At 43.5% G+C, this 20,581-nt stretch overlaps 2 protein-coding genes across 5 annotated transcripts in view; one reads left to right on the top strand and one right to left on the bottom strand.

Moving 5' to 3' along the window:
* Positions 1 to 12,695, bottom strand: part of cabin1 (calcineurin binding protein 1) — a 41,469-nt gene extending 28,774 nt beyond the window's left edge. For all 4 annotated transcript variants that reach the window (XM_080040387.1, XM_080040389.1, XM_080040388.1 and 1 more), the window contains exons 1-22: positions 12,573 to 12,695; positions 11,986 to 12,044; positions 11,734 to 11,826; positions 11,496 to 11,609; positions 10,697 to 10,831; positions 10,414 to 10,594; positions 10,163 to 10,292; positions 9,856 to 10,005; positions 6,528 to 6,835; positions 5,938 to 6,115; positions 5,713 to 5,846; positions 5,401 to 5,618; positions 4,859 to 4,931; positions 4,418 to 4,605; positions 4,180 to 4,317; positions 3,715 to 3,903; positions 3,378 to 3,620; positions 3,116 to 3,269; positions 2,912 to 3,027; positions 2,640 to 2,801; positions 1,358 to 1,564; positions 1,093 to 1,238 (exon numbers count right to left, since the gene is read on the bottom strand). In XM_080040387.1, coding sequence (XP_079896513.1) covers positions 1,093 to 1,238; positions 1,358 to 1,564; positions 2,640 to 2,801; positions 2,912 to 3,027; positions 3,116 to 3,269; positions 3,378 to 3,620; positions 3,715 to 3,903; positions 4,180 to 4,317; positions 4,418 to 4,605; positions 4,859 to 4,931; positions 5,401 to 5,618; positions 5,713 to 5,846; positions 5,938 to 6,115; positions 6,528 to 6,835; positions 9,856 to 10,005; positions 10,163 to 10,292; positions 10,414 to 10,594; positions 10,697 to 10,831; positions 11,496 to 11,609; positions 11,734 to 11,826; positions 11,986 to 11,988 — 3,260 coding nt within the window. In that variant the 5' untranslated portion in view covers positions 11,989 to 12,044; positions 12,573 to 12,695. The remainder of the gene's footprint in view (positions 1 to 1,092; positions 1,239 to 1,357; positions 1,565 to 2,639; positions 2,802 to 2,911; positions 3,028 to 3,115; positions 3,270 to 3,377; positions 3,621 to 3,714; positions 3,904 to 4,179; positions 4,318 to 4,417; positions 4,606 to 4,858; positions 4,932 to 5,400; positions 5,619 to 5,712; positions 5,847 to 5,937; positions 6,116 to 6,527; positions 6,836 to 9,855; positions 10,006 to 10,162; positions 10,293 to 10,413; positions 10,595 to 10,696; positions 10,832 to 11,495; positions 11,610 to 11,733; positions 11,827 to 11,985; positions 12,045 to 12,572) is intronic.
* A 1,351-nt stretch (positions 12,696 to 14,046) lies between these two features.
* On the top strand, positions 14,047 to 19,922 carry neflb (neurofilament light chain b; the record flags this gene model as incomplete). The annotated part of the gene is given in 7 exon segments (XM_080050514.1): positions 14,047 to 14,109; positions 14,111 to 15,190; positions 15,360 to 15,484; positions 15,600 to 16,022; positions 16,592 to 16,682; positions 19,140 to 19,244; positions 19,866 to 19,922. Coding segments are annotated over 7 exon segments (1,944 nt in total).
* Positions 19,923 to 20,581: the final 659 nt, after the last annotated feature.

Raw genomic sequence — 20,581 nt, 5'->3', positions numbered from 1 at the left:
ACAAGTAAATTCACTTACTTTGATGTATTGTTGTAGAGTACAAGAAAACAAAACCTACACATCCATTAGCTAATATTCAAAGATAGCTAAAGACACATTTTAAAGCCACTACGAGTAACATGGCACGTTGGCGTCCCCTTTGGACAAAAGCGGTAGTATTTTTACGACGCCCGCTGTCGCAAAGCTGTTTTCTAGCTCGTGCCAGGCGTGCGAGTGTGAACTGAGAAGGGCGCAATATAGTGCATGTCCGTGTGTTGAAAGTGTGAGGACTCTTTTCGGCTCCGTGAGAGTGGTTTTGACACTGCATCAACTAGTGCCAGTCAGTGCTACACACACCTGATTGCAATGAGTTGATGCAGCAGCGTCACCTAACTACTCTCTCTCACGGAGCTGAAAGATTACGTGTCCTCACAGAAAGCTAATGAACGAGAGACGGCAGTTAGTATGGATCACGATGAGGTAATGTGTTTGTGTTGTTGATGTAAATAATGACTATTTCAGATAATGGTTATCTGATGATGGTGAAGCAAAGCAAACTTTGTGTTAGTACCAACCGCTCATTCATTTAGGAGTAAACACTGCAGTCTAGTTTCTCTCTCGTGAAATTGTATACACGTTGCTTGGCAACGCCCTGGTCCCGCCCGTAGCCTATATCACTCTCCCTTTTAGCTTTTCTTCATTGCATTCTCTTTTTTTCTTTGATGGTTCAGCCCCGTTATCAGTCATTATGACGACAAATAACTGTCTCAAACAAGGCTCCCGCTCCCCTTCCCTCACCTGGAGGGATAGGCTTCTCAAATCGCGTTGCAGCGCCACACTGAAATCTGCGACCAATACGGATATGTGACCATAGAGCCTGCACGAGCGAACCGAAAATCGGACTGGGTGTGCGACCAGACCAAAAGCAGTAATAAAAACTATATAAAAACGTCTTTCTTTGCACTGATGGTCTCGTTTGCTGTTAAAGGTAATTTATGACTATCAGAGGAAACATGAGGCTGTTTAAAAGATATTTAAATGTTACTCGTAGCCGCTTTAACTAGAAATGGAATTGTGCAATAGAATCGACACTAGTGTAGAGAAATGAAATACCTGTCGGGATACACGCATATGTCATGCATGTAAAACTTGATGGCTTTGGACTGCTCCTTGTTCTTGAAATGGTAATCGGCCAGTAGATAGTAGATCTCATCAACGATTGGAGGTGCAGGAGCACTGCCCTCTGGAAGGCATGGGGTCTGAAAGAGACCAAATTTCTTTTATACCCATGATTCTCAGTGACAGAGAGGCAGACTAAGTGTTGTGCATGTCTGACTCACTGCTGTTGTTCACATTCAGTGATTGGCCCCCGACTGACCTTTTCTGTCATGCCCTCGATGTAGGCTGCCACTTCATCCATGGTGAGGACGGGGGTGTCACTTGTGGGGGCAATGCCAGCAAACCTCCGCAGCAGATTGGCCAATTCTGCAGACACCGTGCTTGTCTTGTAGCTGTCAAACTCGGGCAGTGACTTTGGTTTGAAATACTGGAACATGAAGAGGGTATCACACCACAGCAGCTCAACCTGAGAAACACAGATTCATTCCAGAGGAAACATTAGTGTCATAGTCCACTGTATTAGAGCGGAACAGCGTCAGAGCAAATGAGTGGAATGGAAGTCTCCTGGGGACACGTCTCTTGCACTGTATTCGTGGATAATTACAGTCAGAGTGCCAGTCATCTAAATGCCACGCCACAGAGCTGTGGGAATGATACCCACCTGCTGGCTGGACACATGCATTACAAAAATACAAGAGACAAGGGTCTGTTTCCACCAAGCTTCATGGTGCCATGAGTCACTCTAGTGGTCATATTCTCACAATAATATTACGGTTTTGATGTTATCTCTGGGTTTCATTTTTACTGATTTAGACCAAAAGTAGCTATTCACGAAAAAACCTTGCTGTCAATACAAAGAAAAAGCAAGATAAGCTTCACATCTTTGTATATTAGGAGATTTGCCAGGGGTAATGTACTACCGGTAGATGGAAAGAGAAGAGAGCATAAAATGCTAAAAAACAATGGGTGAAGTGCAGCGGATAATACATGAGCGTAGTTTGCTGTAGTGTTCAGATTTCTCACTCAGTAAATTAATGCTATTATGCAATTAATGCTATTTCACATCCTCTATTTATTTAAATGACACCGGACATGTACCTTGTAACAAGCCGACAAAAAGACATTAATGGCTTAAGCAGACCTCCGCTGTGTTGCGAGGGTCAATGAGGGCACGTGTTTGCGTCATCTGCAGTCTGTTCCTGTTCAAACACTTATATAGGTTTGCCAATACAGGTGAGAAATCATAACGATTAGACAAAGCCTTGAGGCATTTTCAACGCCCCTTCACTATTTCACCGCCTCTTCAACATGATTTAGCTATTATCTAAAATACCAGCTCATCCACATTGGAGTTTTTTGTTGTTCTACATATCAAATGACATGATACATTGGTTTTATAAGGTCGAGCAAGCTTAGTTGAGAGGGACTTTGGTACTAGTTATTTGATTGATAACTTATAGTTCATGCAACAAATGATAGTGTACTAAATCAAGCATGGTGGCATGATGAGAGAGACTTTTAGAAGCATCTGAGTGTGTGACCTGTGGAGATGAGTGGTCCTCAAGGTAGCGGGCCTTGCTCTTCTTACTGGGGTGGCCATACAGGCAGAAAAAGCACTGTTCCAGGGCCATCTCCAACTCCTCTTTGTAGGGGTGGGATGCACTTTTTGAAACGGCTGCAAACTCTTTTTCCAAAACTTGAACCTACATCAAACAAAACAATGAAGCTGTTACAAACTGTTCATAGATCAAAGCTGTACATTTACACTCAGAATACAGTATTTGCAGAGAGAGAAGTCTACAAATGAACTTACATAGAACTTAAGAATTGCACCGTCTCGGTAGCAGCACAAGGAGCGACGGCCTAGATACTCATGGGCTGTGTTGAGAAGCATCAGGGAAGAGGGCAGCATGGGAGTGTCTGAGTCATCTAAAGGGAGACATGACCCGGTCAGTCAGTTTTACAACAACGACATAATAATAATAATAAAGGGAAAACTGAAGGCAAGTCAACAAACCTTCATCATCCCCTACAGACATGTGCTGTCGAAGCATACAGTCGAAAGCAGCCTCCTCGTGTTTGATAACGCGATACAGGATAATCCAAGGCAGAACCGAGAAGAAATAAGGCTCCTTGGGATCGTCGGAATTGCTCATGCTTAGATCAATCAGCTGAAAACAACAACAACAACAACAACAACAACACAGTTAAAGGAACATTCCACAACATGTCTTAGTATGGTATAATTTTAAATGTGTCATCTTAAGCTCCCTTCTTACCTGAATTAGGTTGTTTGCCAGTCGAGCCATACTAGAGAAGTGGGGGACATTGCTTAGAATGGCCAAGTCTTTGGTGAAGCAGGCCTCGATGCCGTCCAGCAACTTTCCAATAGTTCTGACCCACTCCTCTTTACTGGGGGGACAGCCGTCTGGAGCAGAGTTGAGCTGCTGCAGGGCTTCATTCAGGGCCAGCTCGCTGCACTCCAAACACTGCTGGTAATCCTCCAGCTTCAACAGTGAGTTCTAGGCCGGAGTTAAAATACAGAGAATAGGGTTGTCAACTTTCACACACATAAAAAAATGTGTATTCTTTCTATATTGTTGTAGCACATCTAACCTGCATTAGCATCAGCTGAGCAGGCCGCTCTGGCGCTGAGCTCACAAACTCCAGAGATTTACTCCTGCCACCATAATTAAGAGTGGGCTGTAGCAGACGCACAACAGACTCAAAGTCTGCCGACTCAAAGAGACGCTGGATCTCCTCCAAAGACTGACAGCGCTCCAGGGATTTCAGCCTTTTGTCAATCTGTCCATGGAGAAAGATAGAACCAAAAATGACATAAGAAATGCAGTCAAAACAGCTAGAAGCTTGGGACTTGCAAATAGTTGCTTTTTTGGATAAGTAAGTAAGTCAAGAAAATAACTGTTGTTTTTCATGCTATTCTTCTACATAGTCTATCAGACATTTTCTACTAGTATCTCAGAGAATGGACTGGCAACATTTTATTTTCCGAACTGTTCCGGTATTTTGGAAATAGTGTTATATTGAAAATAAATACGTTTCATCAGCCAGCACACTGACCTCCTCCACAGATATTGCTGCATCAACTCTCAAGTTAGGCAGGTTGATGGTGTAATGTTTTCCTTCGGCTGTCTTTGGTTTGCTCTGCAATAAGCCTACACAGACATCATAGCTCTCCTGGGCCAACTCCATGTCTCCCTGATAAAAAGCAAACAAGAGAGACAGACGTATAGGTCACATCTGGCTGAGCCGAGCGGACAGGACTCATGACAATCAAAAGCAAAAATATAGACTTTACCTGGACGGCCAAGAATCGTGCTTTGAGCCAGTAGACACGCACCATGACATCCAGCCAGTCATCCTCAAACACGTCTCTTTGGGACGAACCCAAGGCAAGGAGTAATACATCTCCCTCGAAATGCTGCCCAGGAAATTCTGACTCAGCTGCATCTTTGCTGGGACCAATGCTGCTTCTCCTCGGAGACACTAGACAATAAAAGAACATGTTAAAAAGTGCCGTACCACCCTATAAGGAATTCCATCTCATTAGTATATTAAAAAAAGCAGCAATAACATTTTTCACCTATAGGTTAGGTCAAAATGATGTCAGAACGATTGAAATGGCATAGGACATATGTACTAGCAAACATAGTAGCACCCCTCTGGGCTACATAATGTAGCTTCAAAGTATTACAGCACAGTAATGTTATGCATTAATCAATCTTTTTTTTGTCCTTACCAGTCTTCCCTTTGTTGTGTAACCTTTGCTCCAACTGCAACTCCATACACGCTAGGCTCATTGCCATCATTTCCTGTACATATAGCAGAAATAGATGCTTATTAGAGGTCATTGTAGGTGCTAAATATGACAATCAATTTTAAAGTTTTGTGACTGGTTCCAGGTTACAAATATCTAAACTTCTATTAGACCCTAGAGTCTGCAGACCTTTCCATAATTGGACCCAGAGTGAGTCGTAAAGTAGAAAAGTGTCTGGGAAAACTTCCAATGTTTTAATTTAAACACAAACAAAACATTTTATCTTTAAGATACAAGTACAAAAAATATTAGCCATTTCATATCACACCAAAGTGAACCTATTGGATTAATAGTAATAAGGAATACTTTAGGAATCTTCAGAAATAACACATTGCAATGAGTGACATATTCGGTCCAGGGAGTCTTTGGCTTAGAGTAAGTCCATCTCAAAACATCAACAACACCTGCAATTCAATTCAAGTTCAAGTTAATAAGCCATGTTAACCAGTTTACTTGTCATTTACCCGTATGTGTTGGTTGCTGCAGTCGCGCAGCAGAGGGTTAGGCAGACCACCGCTGTGCTTCCTCCAGTTCTGATAGACGTCCAGTACCACAGCGGCCATCCCCCGAGGCCACTCCTCCAGGAACTTCTGACCCACTGCTTTCAGATAGCGCATCATCAGCTCCAGTATACCACTGTTCTTCATGTTATTCAGCAGGAAGTTGTGGACATCCTGTTGTTCTACACAAGGGAATGCAGCTCGTTAGTATGACAGAAAAGCTAACATGACGCAACATTGTACAGCAAAATATAGTATAAATGCTTCACCACGTACCAGATTCCATGTATACAACCGAGTCAACAGGCAAGCAACCCCCATGCATAGGCTGTATGTCCTTCTTCCCATCGCACTGCGCCTCAAGATTACTCAGGCTTTCGTCGTCATTGTCAGGATCAAAATTCTTTAGCCTAAAACAAAGCGGCAAAATAGTTTTTTTGATCACAAAACTGTAAGGACCAATGTATTTATGTAATGCGTATTGGATCTAGTCTAAGTTACCTGGATGGGAGGTATTTATAAAGCAGTTCCTGAAAATCAATCTTCTCTTCCTTCTTGCACTTTGTGTTTCGAACACGTGCCGAGCGTCGCTTGGCTGTCTCCCCGCTATCTTCCACCGTGCGTTTCCTTTTGGGAGCTTTCTTCACTTTGTCCGTCATCGAAACATCCATTGCTGTAGCTGTCAACAAAAACACAGGATCAAGATAATGAGTGATATTTGTGGACAGTGCAGTTTCTGGGCTTGTTTTCCTTTTAAATATATGCTATATTTTGCATCTTTTGAAATACATTTACTCAACTTTCAAAGATTACCATTTTTTTAAATTCAATTATTTTCATTATTTTTTCTTTGTGTCAATCCAGTAATCCTGTAAAATTGTACTATATGCTAAATGATTATGACTGTATTTATGTTGTTAAAATAGAAATAAATATATTATTGGAGAAAAGAAAACACAAACATTCAATCTCATAGATTGTTAGTTATACAGTTGCATGTCAATTGCTAAAAGATAAAATAGTTATTTAGTATGCCTTCTTATATTATCACATGTAGGTAGGCAAAGGAGAAATGTCTCTGAAAAACTAACCGACAGGGTGAACAGATGTGGTGATCTCCACGGTGGACTGGCTGGTGGCAATCTGAGGTTGAGTGTTGAGTTGAGGCAGCATGGCTGGCTCCAGGAGGGCCAGTGGGGGCAGGGAGGAGCTAGGGCTGCTGCTGAGCACTGTGGTCTGGACCATACTGACAGGGCTGCTGGGCTGGGGGGGGTTCTGGAGGAAGTTTGGCTCACGGTACTCTGACAAGTCAATTCTGCGACCGAGACTCGGGCGTGGGGGCTCACACGTGGTCTGATGTCTGTACATTGCGGCAAGGCTTTCGCCCACATGCCTCCATCTGAAAACCAAAAAAACGTACTGGTCACCCTCCTATATTTACGGCAAAGGTTAACTAAACAGGGTTCGACATAACGTATAGCCCGATGGCCCGGGGCCAGTAAAATCATATGCAGGGCAAGTTGATTGGCCAGTCACTGTCCCGCCCGGGCCAGTGACTGGCCAATCACGGTTCAGTATCTTTTTGTAGACTACATCATGGTTCATTGAAATGCGGTTGAGAGTCGGAATGAAAGCAGTGTTTATCTAAGACTCAATATAATAAACCTAATATAAAATATATTTTTTAATGAAAGGCCAGTGGACAACCGATGCGTGGGCGTTTTGACAGGCGGAGCAACAAGCGGGTGCACTCTCGCTCCGTTGGCAGAGCTGCCTACCGTCCGCCTGCGAGTCGACAAATTAATCAACTTGCTTTGCCCCCTTTCTTTCTTCCCACAGCAGAGGTTGAGGTGCAGAACATGATAACTGCGCTTTTCCTTTATCTGCCGCCGTAATGTTACAGTATTTGCATCCAAGCCCCAATGGTAATACAAATGAGAGGCGTTATTTAAATGCTGTGAATGCGTCTCCGGTGATTGTGTCGGTTGTAGACAGAAACGAACGGAGGGACTCCGCTCACTGTACAGTTCCTATAGTCGCGCAGTTTGGCACTGTGTTTTCAGGCTCGAGACATTCAATCAGATCGCGGAAGTCTTTCCCATTGAAATCGCTAACGGGGAGAATATCCCCGGTTATTATTTTAGCCACAAACCCCAGTTCATCTGCGCGGCGGCTCACTCGCTGGCGAGATCACAAGGTGAACCGCTGCTGTGATCGCACGAAGGGATTGTGTGTTTCTAAGGTGATTTAACGTCATAGTCTTAGACGAGCGTTTAACTTATGCTGCACATTTTGCACTGCATTGTTTTTTATCAATAGTTTGAAAAAATGGTCCCACACCGGACTCTTATGTGAAGCTGACACTTCATGGAGAAGTGACACTCCTGCAGCGCGCTCACGACCAGACGTGAACTCACATAGCCTACACGGTGAAATCTCCCATTAAAAAAACGGCATAACCCACTGATTTTCGGATTTCTATTCTATTTTTAAAGTCAACTTGAGCGCAAGTGGAAAACCGGTCATTCGGTCGACACATTCACATCCCTAATGCATATAGAGAAAGTAATAAAAACAGCCTACCACACCACAAAGAATGATCAGACCTTCATCTCTTATTTTTTTTTATGTTTGAACATGACTTCTGCAGGTGAACTATTCATTAAACTGCCCAAATTCAAGAATAAAAACAACCATCAAACTACTGGACTTTAAAATACTGGCCGACTCTTTCAACATACTTTCAGTTGTAGGCTTCTAATTCAATATGTTTGCCTGGTTTTATATTATGTGTATGAGCAATATCAACATTTCATATAATTAACTAAAAGAAAAATAACCAAATCTAAGGGGAATATCTATACTGTTACAGTATAGATATTCCCTTTAGATCTGGTTATCTTTCTTTATTTTTCTAATACAGGTATTATAATTATTGACACTAAATTATGAAGAAAAAAAAGTGTGTGCAGGGCCAGTGAAAATATACAAGGGGCCAGTAAAACTCGGATCCACTGGCCCGGCGGGCCAGTAGGAAAAAAAAGTTATGTTGAACCCTGCCTAAACATAAATTAAATGTATCCACACAAAAAAAATGTTTATGTTTGTGCAGCTTAACCAACAAGTATATCCCATTCCTATGGTATGGTAATGGTAAATGGACTTGTATAGCGCTATATCTCCGTTTATCACAGACTCAAAGCGCTTTACATCGTTTTTGTACTAGGGCTGTCAAATTAACCCGTTAATTTCGATTAATTAATCACAGAAAAATTAACGCGATTAAAAAAATTAACGCAGATTAATCGCACTTCTATAATGCCCTTTGACCCAGTGCAAAAGTGGTGCGTAGCTGCACCGAGCTGCACCTGAAGCAGACACAGCCCGCGCGGGTGAAAGGGAGAAAAGTAAAGAGAGAAGCAGGGGTCCGAGGGCTCTATAGACGGTTTAATAAGCATGAAGGTAGGAAGACATCTTACTTTATTCTCCGCAGCCAGTGTCTGTGCATTATTGATTTAGTGGGTGCAACAATGTAGGCTAGGTTCAAAACAGTATCTCTCAATCTTTCTCCCCGTGTCTCAATTTTGTTTGCTAGCTGTCTCGTCGTCCGCGTAAACGTGTGTGTGTGTCTGTGTCTGTGTCTGTGTGTGTGTGTGTGTGTGTGTGTGTGTGCGTGTGTGTCTCTCAATATTTTTGCCTATGAGTACGACGATGGTGAATGAATCGGCATAAGCATCTGTGGCAGTGCAGCGCTGTCTGTTGTGGAGACAGAAGTTACGAGAGACGGAGAGAGAGAGAGAGAGAGAGAGAGAGAGAGAGAGAGAGAGCGAGAGAGAGAGAGAGAGAAACAAACTGTAGTAGGCTATACAGCTGTTTATAAACAGGTATAAAAGTGTCATAAAAGTATGCGATTAATTTAGATTAATTAATCACAGAGCCTGTAATTAATTAGATACATTTTTTTAATCGCTTGACAGCCCTATTTTGTACACATTCACCCATTCACACACACATTCATACACCGATAGCAGCAGCTACCACGCAGGGTAGGCTTAGCACTAGGGTGCTAAGCTAACTAAGCTAACTATCGGGAGCAATTCGGGGTTCAGTGTCTTGCCCAGGGACACTTCAACATGTGGCGGGGAGACGGGGGATCGAACCTCCGACCCTGCACACCAGAGGCGAACTCCCTAGCCACTTCGCCACTGCCGCCCCATTCCAACATGTTCTAGCTTAGCAGGAACGTTTTGTTACTTTGAGTAAAAAAAAACTTTCCCCCCCAAAAAAAAGAAAGAAAAGAAAATGTTCACAGATTATATAAACTTACTTTTTCAAGTGACAAGCCAATTGAAGCTAAACAACCCCAGACAGGAAAACCAAACAACTGACAGACACAGAGCAGCACAGCACAGCACTCACGAGAGGCAGATGATGGGCTGGATCAGGACAAGGTCAGGTTTGGGTTCACAGTGAGAGAGGGCCTGTCTGCGCTTCCGGATCTCCTGGGCCTCTTCCACGATGGATTCGCGTTCCTCCTTCTCCACTTCCACATAATGAATAGACATATCACTGCAAATGACCCACACCACAACACAGAGGTTTGTCAGTGATGGAAAAGTCTAGAACTGGACCTAAAAGAGACTTTGAGTTTTTAGAAAAGCGCTTTATTAATACAATATATTAGTATTATAAAAACAGAGAAGAATAGAATGTGAGTTGGCTTCACCATTTCTTAAACATCTGCGTCGTGTCCCCCTTCAGACAGGGCTGCTCCTCAAAGATTTTCTCCTTCAGCACCAGGCCTTTAGTGTAACAATGATCCCTCTCTAGGGCTTTGGCAATGTAGTACAAACAGCCTGGAAAGAAATGTATGCACATGACACTTAGCCTTTTCTTATTATACTTTAGCCACCTGTACTGGTAATAAGTGTGGATACAGAGCAAATAGCTTATGGTGACGATGTATAAGAAACTTACAGGTGTAGTCACTGAGTGTGTAGAGAATAGTTATGAGGTTGTCCAGGCAGGGCCAGTGGTCCTGGTTACAGTTCAAGCCCTCCTCAAAGGCATGTCGAGCCAGAGGAATGCGCACAAGTCGCACAGCCACCTGACCAATTTTGTACCACATGTTCACGTCCGTGGAATCCAAAATAACTGCCTAAGAAAGGCACAGAAAGTATGTAAGTATGGTATGAACACTCACCACTGTGTATTGCACCGTGATGATGCATTAAGTAACACAAATAGACCTTCATTTTACCTCCAAATAAAACTCCATGGCGGTCTCCAGGTCCTCTCGTAATGCAGACATAGTAGCCAAGTTTTTGAAGGTAGAATATTTCAACATCAGCCCGGGATGCTTGAGCCCAATTTTCTGATCGTCCGAGGGCATGGCCTACAATTTTAGAGGATACAGCAAATTTGGCCAAGAACACAATGTAATAAATGAAGATTCCTCTTAAGGTCGTCAGGCCATAAGAACGGTAAAACACACAGCTCCGGTATGCGGGCAGGGTTTGTGCAACCACAAAACAATATTGGAAGTGCATATTGTACATTTTATACAATCAGTGAAAGTGAATTTTGTCTCATTAATCTGAATTTTTGGACAAGAATGTTTGCGCATCATGACAGCGGTAATAGATAAATACTTTGCACAAGTAGACCTTCACAAACTTTGCACAGAAGGCAGTAAACTAGATGTTACCCGAACAAAACTACAAAACCGACAATTATTGAACACCTCTCTAACATTCTAACCAAGAAGGACTGCTGTAATGTGTGTACAACATTGATTGAAATCATGAATACCCTATCCGTATTTGAATGTTTGTAGATAACAAAAGTGAACCGAGTTATTATGAAGGTAAACTAGGTTATTTCATATCATAAATCCCAGCCACGTCTATATATGATCCAAAATAAGGTCCCCACCAAAAACAAGAGCTAGTCCTCACTTATGCAGGAGCCTTACACTGGTCTCAGCAACATCCTCGAAACACAATAATACACAGTGTTTTATCAAGCTTAACATGACAGTATGCTGTGTGATATTTTACCTCTTTGACCAGGGGAGTTTTGAGGAGTTCATGATAGGCCTTGGCTGACTCCTCAAACTTGTCATGCTTTTGCAGATCTAAAGCTTTGTGATATAAAGCAAATGCCTCGGCTTCCTGTTGACAGAGAAGAGAAGACTTATCAGTCAACGTATTTCTTTTTAGAGAAAATACAGGAAAATATCTGCCTCAGAGCATACGTAGGTCTGATATTGCTGATTCATTGGCATATAGTCTGTACCTGAGCCTCTTTCGTCCGACTCTTGCTGCTTCTCAAGGGGTCTTGAGACTCGTCTGCAGCTGCCGAAGCAGCATTTAGTGCCGCTATGCGAATCTGTAAAAGGCAAACACAGGGGAAGAGGTAACACCCTTTAGCAAGCAGTGTACACACTGGGGAGGGAGGGGGCTGGAAAAAGCAGAGCAGTCTGCACAATGTCTCCTTGCCAGTGACACATAACCTACAGAGGATGCACTCAATAATCAAAAGCCTTACCATTTCAATATGTGAAGAGTAGACCTTCCACCCTCACCGTTTGCAGCTCTTGATGTAATCTATATATATGTATGGGACAGAGGGACAGATAAACACAGGGAAGACAACAAAGGCAGCAAGCGATTGTCACATTACGTAAAACACAGAGAAAAACATGATGTATGTCCCATCACCAGACACATGCTTTTATATTAAACAACCCCAGTAGACTGCTCAGTCTTCAAACGCCTCTATTATTCATTCAGTGTGTGTAATGTAGAGTATACGTGAGAGCTTATTGAGCTAACTCGACAGTCCGAAAAGCAAGGCAAGGCACCTTGGGAGTAGTCACACGTTGGTTATCAATGTTCATATTCGAGAGGGGCTTGGGACCCGGCTAGTTAACCGTATAAATATGTCACTGAGCAGGTGTTTAGCTTCACTGGTGAAAAACACAACCAGAACTCCGGGCAGCAGCTGCTGAATGAATTTTCCCGACGGGCTAGCAAATTCAACTAGCTAGTTGATACTAGCAGACACGTTATGTTATATCAGCTAACGTTAGCTTGTGTTTCACCGGGTGACATTTGCAAAGCTGGGCTACTTACCCTTCATTCCCGGTTTAACTGTGATTGTAACGTTGCTATAAAGCGAGGCAGTGGACTTTATGAAACACCGCAGCAACACGAGCAGACATGGAGAACAAAGCAAGTTTGAAACTTCATTTATTCATCATCATCCTTTGTTGTTGTCAACGTCAGGGCAGTTTGCGTCACGCAGAGACGTTTGCTACCCGCCAACTAGCAAAGTCGTCACTCATTGGTCAATAGGGTGTGGTGGGTGTATTCGGTGTAATCATGCGACCAATCATATATTGTGATGTTGGGAGAAACCACACACGGCACTGATATCATATGCCATTATACGTTTGGCCAATTAATTGCAAAAGAAAAAAAAACAAAGAAACAAATGTAAGTATTTGAAATAGTTTTACTTTATTTGTTTTGTTTTAATGCATTATAAATCCTAAAAAAAACAAGATTTCAAAACTTTGTCAATAGTTTTTAAACCTAGCTTAAAGTACCATAGACTATGCAGGCCTTCAAGTAAAAAACAAGATGTATTTGTAGATAGATATACTTATACTTATATTATGGAACTCCCCCCTTGCCACATAATATTAGTTTATAATATTTTTTTTCAATGTGATCAAATCAGATGTACCTGTTCCCTGTTTTTTTCTGCAGTCCTAACCAACCCCAGTTTCTTCATAAATGTAGAACGTTTTCCTCTGATAAACTATTTTCCTTGTATATTAAATCATGCAAGTAGGCCTACACATCCCATAGCATAAATTATTTCTATGACAGGGCACATCCTACTTATAGTCTCTGAAACATTGGGTTTTATTAAAATATGCAGTTTATTTAGGCTAAATCGGGGAATCACAAGGTAGGGTACCAGTGTTCTTACGTTGGTTTAGTCAGTGTTACTTGCATGGTAAACAGACAACCACTAGAGGGCAAACTCTTATTTAATAAATGTGTAAAGCGTTTGCCCTGAGACTGGGGTGGTGTTTTTATAATCACAGCATCTTCCTATCTGTTTTACCTGCAGATGATTTGCTTTGCATTGGCTTACTGTCAAAATTAATTGGGATATTAAAATCATAATAATAACATAATTCATATTCTTTCTAACACAGCAGACTAATACATTATGCAAAACAGTGTCATCATTTGAACATGGGTGTTTTCCTCCCCTGGTCCATCAGGCATTTTGTGCAGTTACATGACAGATACAGTATGTCTCTTTCTGGAATCATTGTGGCAAACTTCTGCAGTTTTTAGGCGTAACACTACACTGTTTTTGTCCTCAGTGACCCTGTCTGTTGCAGTCCCTTGTTGTGCTGCTGCTTATCCCCGCCTCCTCTGCCTCCCACTTTCATCCTCACCCCACCCCATCCCTCCCCTTGGCTAAAGACTGACTGGCTGGCACCATGATCAATTCCTTTTTGTCAGCATGCCGGGCAAAAAAAGTGCTTACGTCACAGTCATTACCGGCTCTATAAAAGCCAGAGTAATGCAGATACATAGTGCAGTCAACCCAGCTACATTACTAGACATAGAGCAGCCCGTCTCTCCCCCGAGTCATGACTTCCGCCGGCTTTGACCCTTACTTCCCTTCTACCTACAAGAGGAAAGTGGCTGTGCGCAATGCAGGCTACGGAGGAGGAATAGGGGCTAGGTCTGCCTACTACAGCCACTCCGCCCCGATGCCTTCTTATACATCTTCTTCACGCAGAAGTTATCCAACGCAGAGCCGAGCCATCTCCAGCTACTCTTCCTCCTCTGTGTATTCTGCTCCGGAGTCTGCGGCCGCCACCGAGCTGCGCCTGGACCAAGCGGCCCAGGTCAGCTCCGAGTTCAAGGTGTTGAGGACCCAGGAGAAGGCTGAGCTGCAGGATCTGAACGACCGCTTTGCCAGCTTCACCGAGAGGGTCCACGAGCTGGAGACGCAGAACAAGCTGCTGGAGACCGAGCTGCTGCTCCTGAGGCAGAGGCAGGCCGAGCCCTCCAACCTGCGGGCCCTGTACGAGCACGAGAAACGCCAGCTGTGTGCCGCCGTGGAAGAGGCCGGCCAGGAGAAGCAGGCGGCCCAGGACCACAGGAACGAGATGGAGGACGTGCTAAAGGAAATGCAGAAGCGCTACGAGGAGGAAGTGCTGGGCAGAGAGGAAGCGGACGGCAGGCTGGGGGAGGCCAGGAACGGAGCGGACGAGGCCGCCATGGGCCGCGCCGAGCTGGAGAAGAGAGTGGGCACCCTGCTGGACGAGCTGGCCTTCCTGAAGCGCCTCTGTGAGAGTGAGATCGCAGAGCTGCAGGCCCAGATACACTTCAGCACACAGGTGTCGGTGGAGATGGAGGTGGCCAAGCCCGACCTGTCCGCCGCCCTCCGCGACATCCGAGTCCAGTACGAGAAGCTGGCTCAACACAACCTGCAGTCGGCCGAGGAGTGGTTCTGCAGCAAGGTGAACGTCATGACGTCGGGCAGCGCTCGCAACACTGAGGGCGCGCGCAACGCCAAAGACGAGGCCGCTGAATACCGCCGGCTCCTCAAAGCCAGGACCATGGAGATCGACAGCTGCCGTGACATGAACCAAGCCCTGGAAAACCAACTACAGGACGTGGAGGATAAACAGAGTGGGGAGATCTCTGCACTGCAGGTAAGAAACAGAATGACACAGTGAAATAAAGCAGCAGGGCTGTAAATCTACCTTTGTCCTTTCTATGGTTCAACTCATTTAAAATGATTTAAGTGACCGATTTGAGCTGCCATTTTCATCCAGCCCACAGTGTTCCCCCTAACATATCATGTTTATCTTTTCTATGCAGGACTCAATAAGTCATCTGGAGGATGAGTTGAGGGCAAACAAGAATGACATGGCTCGCTACTTGAAAGATTACCAGGACCTATTGAATGTGAAGATGGCCTTGGATATTGAAATTGCAGCCTACAGGTGAGTATCTCATACACAGACTAGTTTCCAGTGTGTTGCCTGTTATGTGATTCAAATGAATGCCATCTACACCAATAGTTCATCATCTGATTCTCTTTTTGTCTTTTCCTCTTAGGAAGCTTCTTGAAGGAGAAGAGGACCGTTTGAATGTGACAGGGCCGGGCTCCTTTAACGTTTACTCCCAGGCCACGTACGCCTCTCCCTTCTATGGAAGAACACAGTTCTCCATGCAGCCTCAGCTGAGCTGTCCAGCTCCATACATGCTGAGCTCACGCCTGTACACTTCATCAGTCTCCACCGAGGAGACAATATCCGCAAGCCAAGCACAGCAGGCGGAGGCCAGGCCCCCTCAGGAGGAGGAGGAAGAGGAGCAGGTGGAAGAGGAAGAGAAGGAGGAAGAGGAGGAGGAGGGAGGAGAGAAGGAGGGAGAGGAAGAGGAGGAGAAGGAGGAGGGAGGAGAGAAGGAGGGAGAGGAGGAAGGAGAGGAGGAGGGAGAGGACAAGCAAGATGGAGAGGAAGAAGCAGATGAAGAAGGTCAGTGTTAGTCTTGCACATTATACCTGTACTGAAAAAGTACCATTGTACTAACTAAAGTATTGAAAAAGGTACTATAGCCTACTGAATTTGGAGAAGAAAAACGGTACCTACCCATTTTCTTATGCTAATAACAAGAGAGAAATGAATGCATACATGCATGATGTCTATAATGTGTAATGAATACATGGAGTAATAACAACATTGTTCCATCATTTTGATGTGGGTCTGATCTCATTATCAGTAGAATGTATTATATTTATCTATCAGTGTACTGTATAAAGACAACATTGGAATTTCTTTGTTAAATATAAACCTATAATAGGACATAATCTAAACCTATTATAGGCTATATCTAATCCGTCTCATCAGATTATTTTCTAGGTTATGGTATCTCAATCTAATCAGGGTTTCTGCTACTGTGACGGATCATTTTTCTAGTGAATGATATGAGCTGCAATCTTCTTCCATCCCACAATGTGCCCCTATCATTTGTTTTGTTGAACTGATATGCGCATGTGTGAAGCACTAAATTAATTCTTACTTTTATCCCTCCTCACATGGTTTTGGAAACGAAGAGGGTGAGGCAGAGGATGGAGTGAAAGAAGACGAAGAGGAAGGAGGAGCGGAGGAAGAGGAGGCTGAGCAGAAAGAGGAAGAGGAAGTGAAGGGGGAGGAAGAAACTGAAAAACAAGAGGAGGAGGAGGCCAAAGAAAAAGATGGAAAAACAACTGATAAAAAAGTTTAATTTTGAATCATTAAAAAAAATACCCTGCTAGCATTGTAGCTGAAGGATGCCTCCTCTGGTGCTCTTTAAGTAGAGATATCTCTCTCATTAGAAGACAACTTGTTTGGGAACAAATTCTCTGTGTGGGTGACTCGCAGCATGTGCGCACACTCTACCAGCAAAGAAATTAAGATAATAAAAAAAGCAAAATAAAAATGATTGATGAAGAGAGAAGTGATGCGGAAAATTATGCTTTGCAGAGCCCTGACTTGCGGAGACACCTGTGTGCTTTACTTTCACCGATACATGCCTGTAAAACTGTCTGTATGTGCAATAGCCAGTTTGAAAATGCCTTACTTCCAAGTCCTCAGTGACTGCTTTAAGTCCATGATGTGCTGCATTGAAACCCAATAAAGCCTTGTCAACCCAGAGCTGTCCTTAAGCTTTTCATTTGTTCTCATAAACAGGCACAGTTGCAATAAACTGTCAAAGTCAATCAGATTCATTTACATTTCTATACATTTAGAAATAGTCCATGTCCAAGCTCTGTAACTCCCTTTCAAAAGCACTGATAGTTGTACTTGCTTTTTTGGCCCGGAGCTTCTTTTTTCATTTAGGTTTTAAAACAGAATGTTCCATTCTCAACAGAATGTTAATGGAGGTTAATGAAAAAAGACAAAGATGGCAGCCAAAGAGCCCTTGGTTCTATCCACAAAATGATAAATCAGTCCACAATTGACTGCAAGCCAGTGCTGAAGCATTCCAGCAAAGTCAATATGAGACTGACTTGGTGTTCTTAAACACAAAAACAGAGTATATCAGACTGTATTAAGCGCTCTGTAAGCAGCTTTTGAAAAGCGCTACACAAATAAAGTTTAGTATTAATATGATAATTAAGCCTCACATTTTCAACATGTTCTGCTAAAAAAAAAGCTTAATTAGGTTTCTCTTGAATTTGCAAACCCAAGGTCTATATGAAATAGCCACAGTAACTTAATGGTCTTTTATCTCAAGTCAGCAGGCTGTCTCTGTCCTCATGTGCCCGTACAGTGGCTGTGTGTGATCAGTGAGCTGACACCGTTGTTTCTCCTGCCGCCTCGCCGGCATACACATCACTGTCCATAAATCAAAGCACACTGAAACCTTTATGACTCAGCTAGTGTGCTGCACCAAAGACGCTTGCCAAGTGTCAACTCACGCAGGACAGCAAGATGGAAAGAGAGAGAGGGAGGAAGAGAGAGAGGGAGAGTGATTTCATTATTTTACTGTGGGGAGAGAAATTGAGGAGGAATCATCAGGGGTAATGGGGGAGGTTGGAGGAGAGGCAGAGAAACACCTCACTGCACTAAACCTTGACAGAGGACAGCCATTTTTTTTAAAAATCCCAGCAAAGAAGTTAAGGGACCAGGGGCTTCCCTTAGGCACCTGGCTAAGATGCAATCCCTATCACACGAATGAAGCCCAGACAGACTCTTTCCATCTTCTCCTTTCACACACATTTAGACACACACAAGAGTGGATGTGGGGGGTGGGAGCTTTGATGTATCTGGAGCACACGTTGCCTTTGAAACATTGCATCATCTTATAATCATCATCGTGAGACATGCACGTCTCTTCTTGCACGCGTGGTTCATCTTTGTAGCCGATCTTGCGTGTGTCAAAGCAATGCCCCAGACTGTGTGAGATCTCCTTCTCCGCTCCTCTCTCCATCCTCCAACTGTCCTTAGTTTACCCCGCCCCAGGCTAAACTACATTACCCTCCTCCCTCTGCTACAAAAAGAGCCAGTCCAAAGTAGCACTCAATTTAATCATTAGGAATTCTACTTTGCCGTTTGCCGTTCTATTTGGCCACACTTAGCCTTTCACCACTCAAGGAGACAGCAATGCTGATAATGTTTTCTTATTGATTAAAAGTACATTAATGATGTTCAACCAGCTGGATATGAATACAAAGACAGAATGCTGAAGTAGCGATAGAAACAGTGAACCACCAGCAGTATATATAAATAACTCCCTCAGGTGCTCATATGTATCACTTGTGTCGCATACAGCAAGAGGAGGGTTGCAAGACTGTGTGTGTGTGTGTGCGCGCGCGCGCGTATGTGTGTGTGTGCGTGCGTGCGTGCGTGTGTGTGTGTGTGTGTGTGTGTGTGTGTGTGTGTGTGTGCATGCGTGCGTGTCAGCCATGGGTGTCAGCGCCTCTCAGAGCATGGTGGGACACAGATCCACTGTTAATGTGGCAGTTCAAAGCATAGCTGTATTATTTTGTATTACATTTCATCTTTCCATATCGAGTTTCATCCTCCGTTTCATCTGTCACATTTTGGTTGAGAAGTGAGTTGTGTATAAATCGTGTAATCTCCCTCTCCCTCTTGTGGGCATACACTGTGTCAGAAGGAAGGAGGTCCACTCACTCAGGCCTCCCAGACCAATGATACTTTGACAAAAAAACAAGGAACTGAAGGTGCCGCAAGAGACATAGACAGCAGCTCTATGAAGGTAAAACAAAAAAGTATCCATAGCATAGCCTACAGTACCCCAAAATACATGATTGTCTTCAACGTGATAGTTTCTGTGCTTCATACTACATGGCGTCACAAAATAAAATCAGTATACCACTACAGATTTAACAGCCACCTTCAACATCAAATAGACTCACCAATTGAAATTCATCTTTATCCAAGCCGCCTTAACACCACATTCTCTAAAGGCTGGCGTGGTCCCAGAGTCATGAAACATTGTCTGCACAAGAAAAAGAATATCAGCTTTGCATCACAACAAATGCATATTACATTGCAGGAGGATACAGAAGAAATGGATACACTGTTTTGGAATCTAATCTGCAAACCTGAGTATACCAGCAGCAGCACTGGCCCACATGATATCGTTTGAGTTCACGACCAAAATTGTTGCTGAGGTAAAATGCTTCATTGTACCCAGAAGTATAGAAAGTCTGCAATAGAAACACATTCAAATACATTCAATCTTTTAATGAATATTAGTTGGATAAAACTTATTTGAAAATATTATTTTGTTGGTGGTTCTTGTGCGCACTCATCTGAGACAGCTTTGAGCCCTGGACCAGGCTGTTACAGTGGTGATGTCTCTGTTGTCTCACAGCTTTGTCTCCACAAAGAAAAGGAAGTCTCAGATAAGAGCTGTGGCTCCCTCTGCTGATCTCACAGAATTACCTAATTAAAAGGGCTCTGTCGAATGAGCCTTCTCGTCGGCCTGGAAGACAGCAGACTATTGCATTTAGAGAAATGGCACTCTCTTGCTCTCCCTAAAAATAGGTAGGCTACTCTCGTGGTGTACACACATCCACAGTTTTCAGATGTCCTTATGTACCCAGTACAGGGATACAAAGGATGCTTCACTGAGTCAGATGGAGACAAATGGGGGAGCCTCTGGGCACATCCTTCCTCATGCATCACAACCTGGAAATGAGATGTTGGACTTGTGGATATAAATGTACTCACTCTAACTCACCTGCAGAAGACGGATTCCGCGGTCATACGCATTAAAGCTACATATTTCCTGCTGTCACGTTCGTATTTCTTCAGGCTGGGCTGCAAGTCAAGCCTTTCCTCTGCCAAATAACTGTAACACAATTACACTGTCTGTAACCAAGGTGACTTACGTGCAGGGACTGACTTCATGAAGCAAGCGCTAAAGAAATGCTTATTTATACCCTTCTGCAAAAGTAGAAAAAGTTTGGTTATACTTGCATGGGAAATCAACTTCTGCCCGAGGATGTTGAGCCTAATCGTGCATTAACCAATGTGAACAGTATTGCAGGACCAGACTCTTACCTGGATGCTGAGGGCCGATTCACC

Source organism: Ammodytes marinus (genome assembly GCF_949987685.1).
Source record: "Ammodytes marinus genome assembly, chromosome: 2".
Classification (NCBI taxonomy): Eukaryota; Metazoa; Chordata; class Actinopteri; order Uranoscopiformes; family Ammodytidae; genus Ammodytes; species Ammodytes marinus.
Note: the sequence above shows the minus strand (reverse complement) of the source record. Positions and strands in the feature narration are given on the sequence as shown.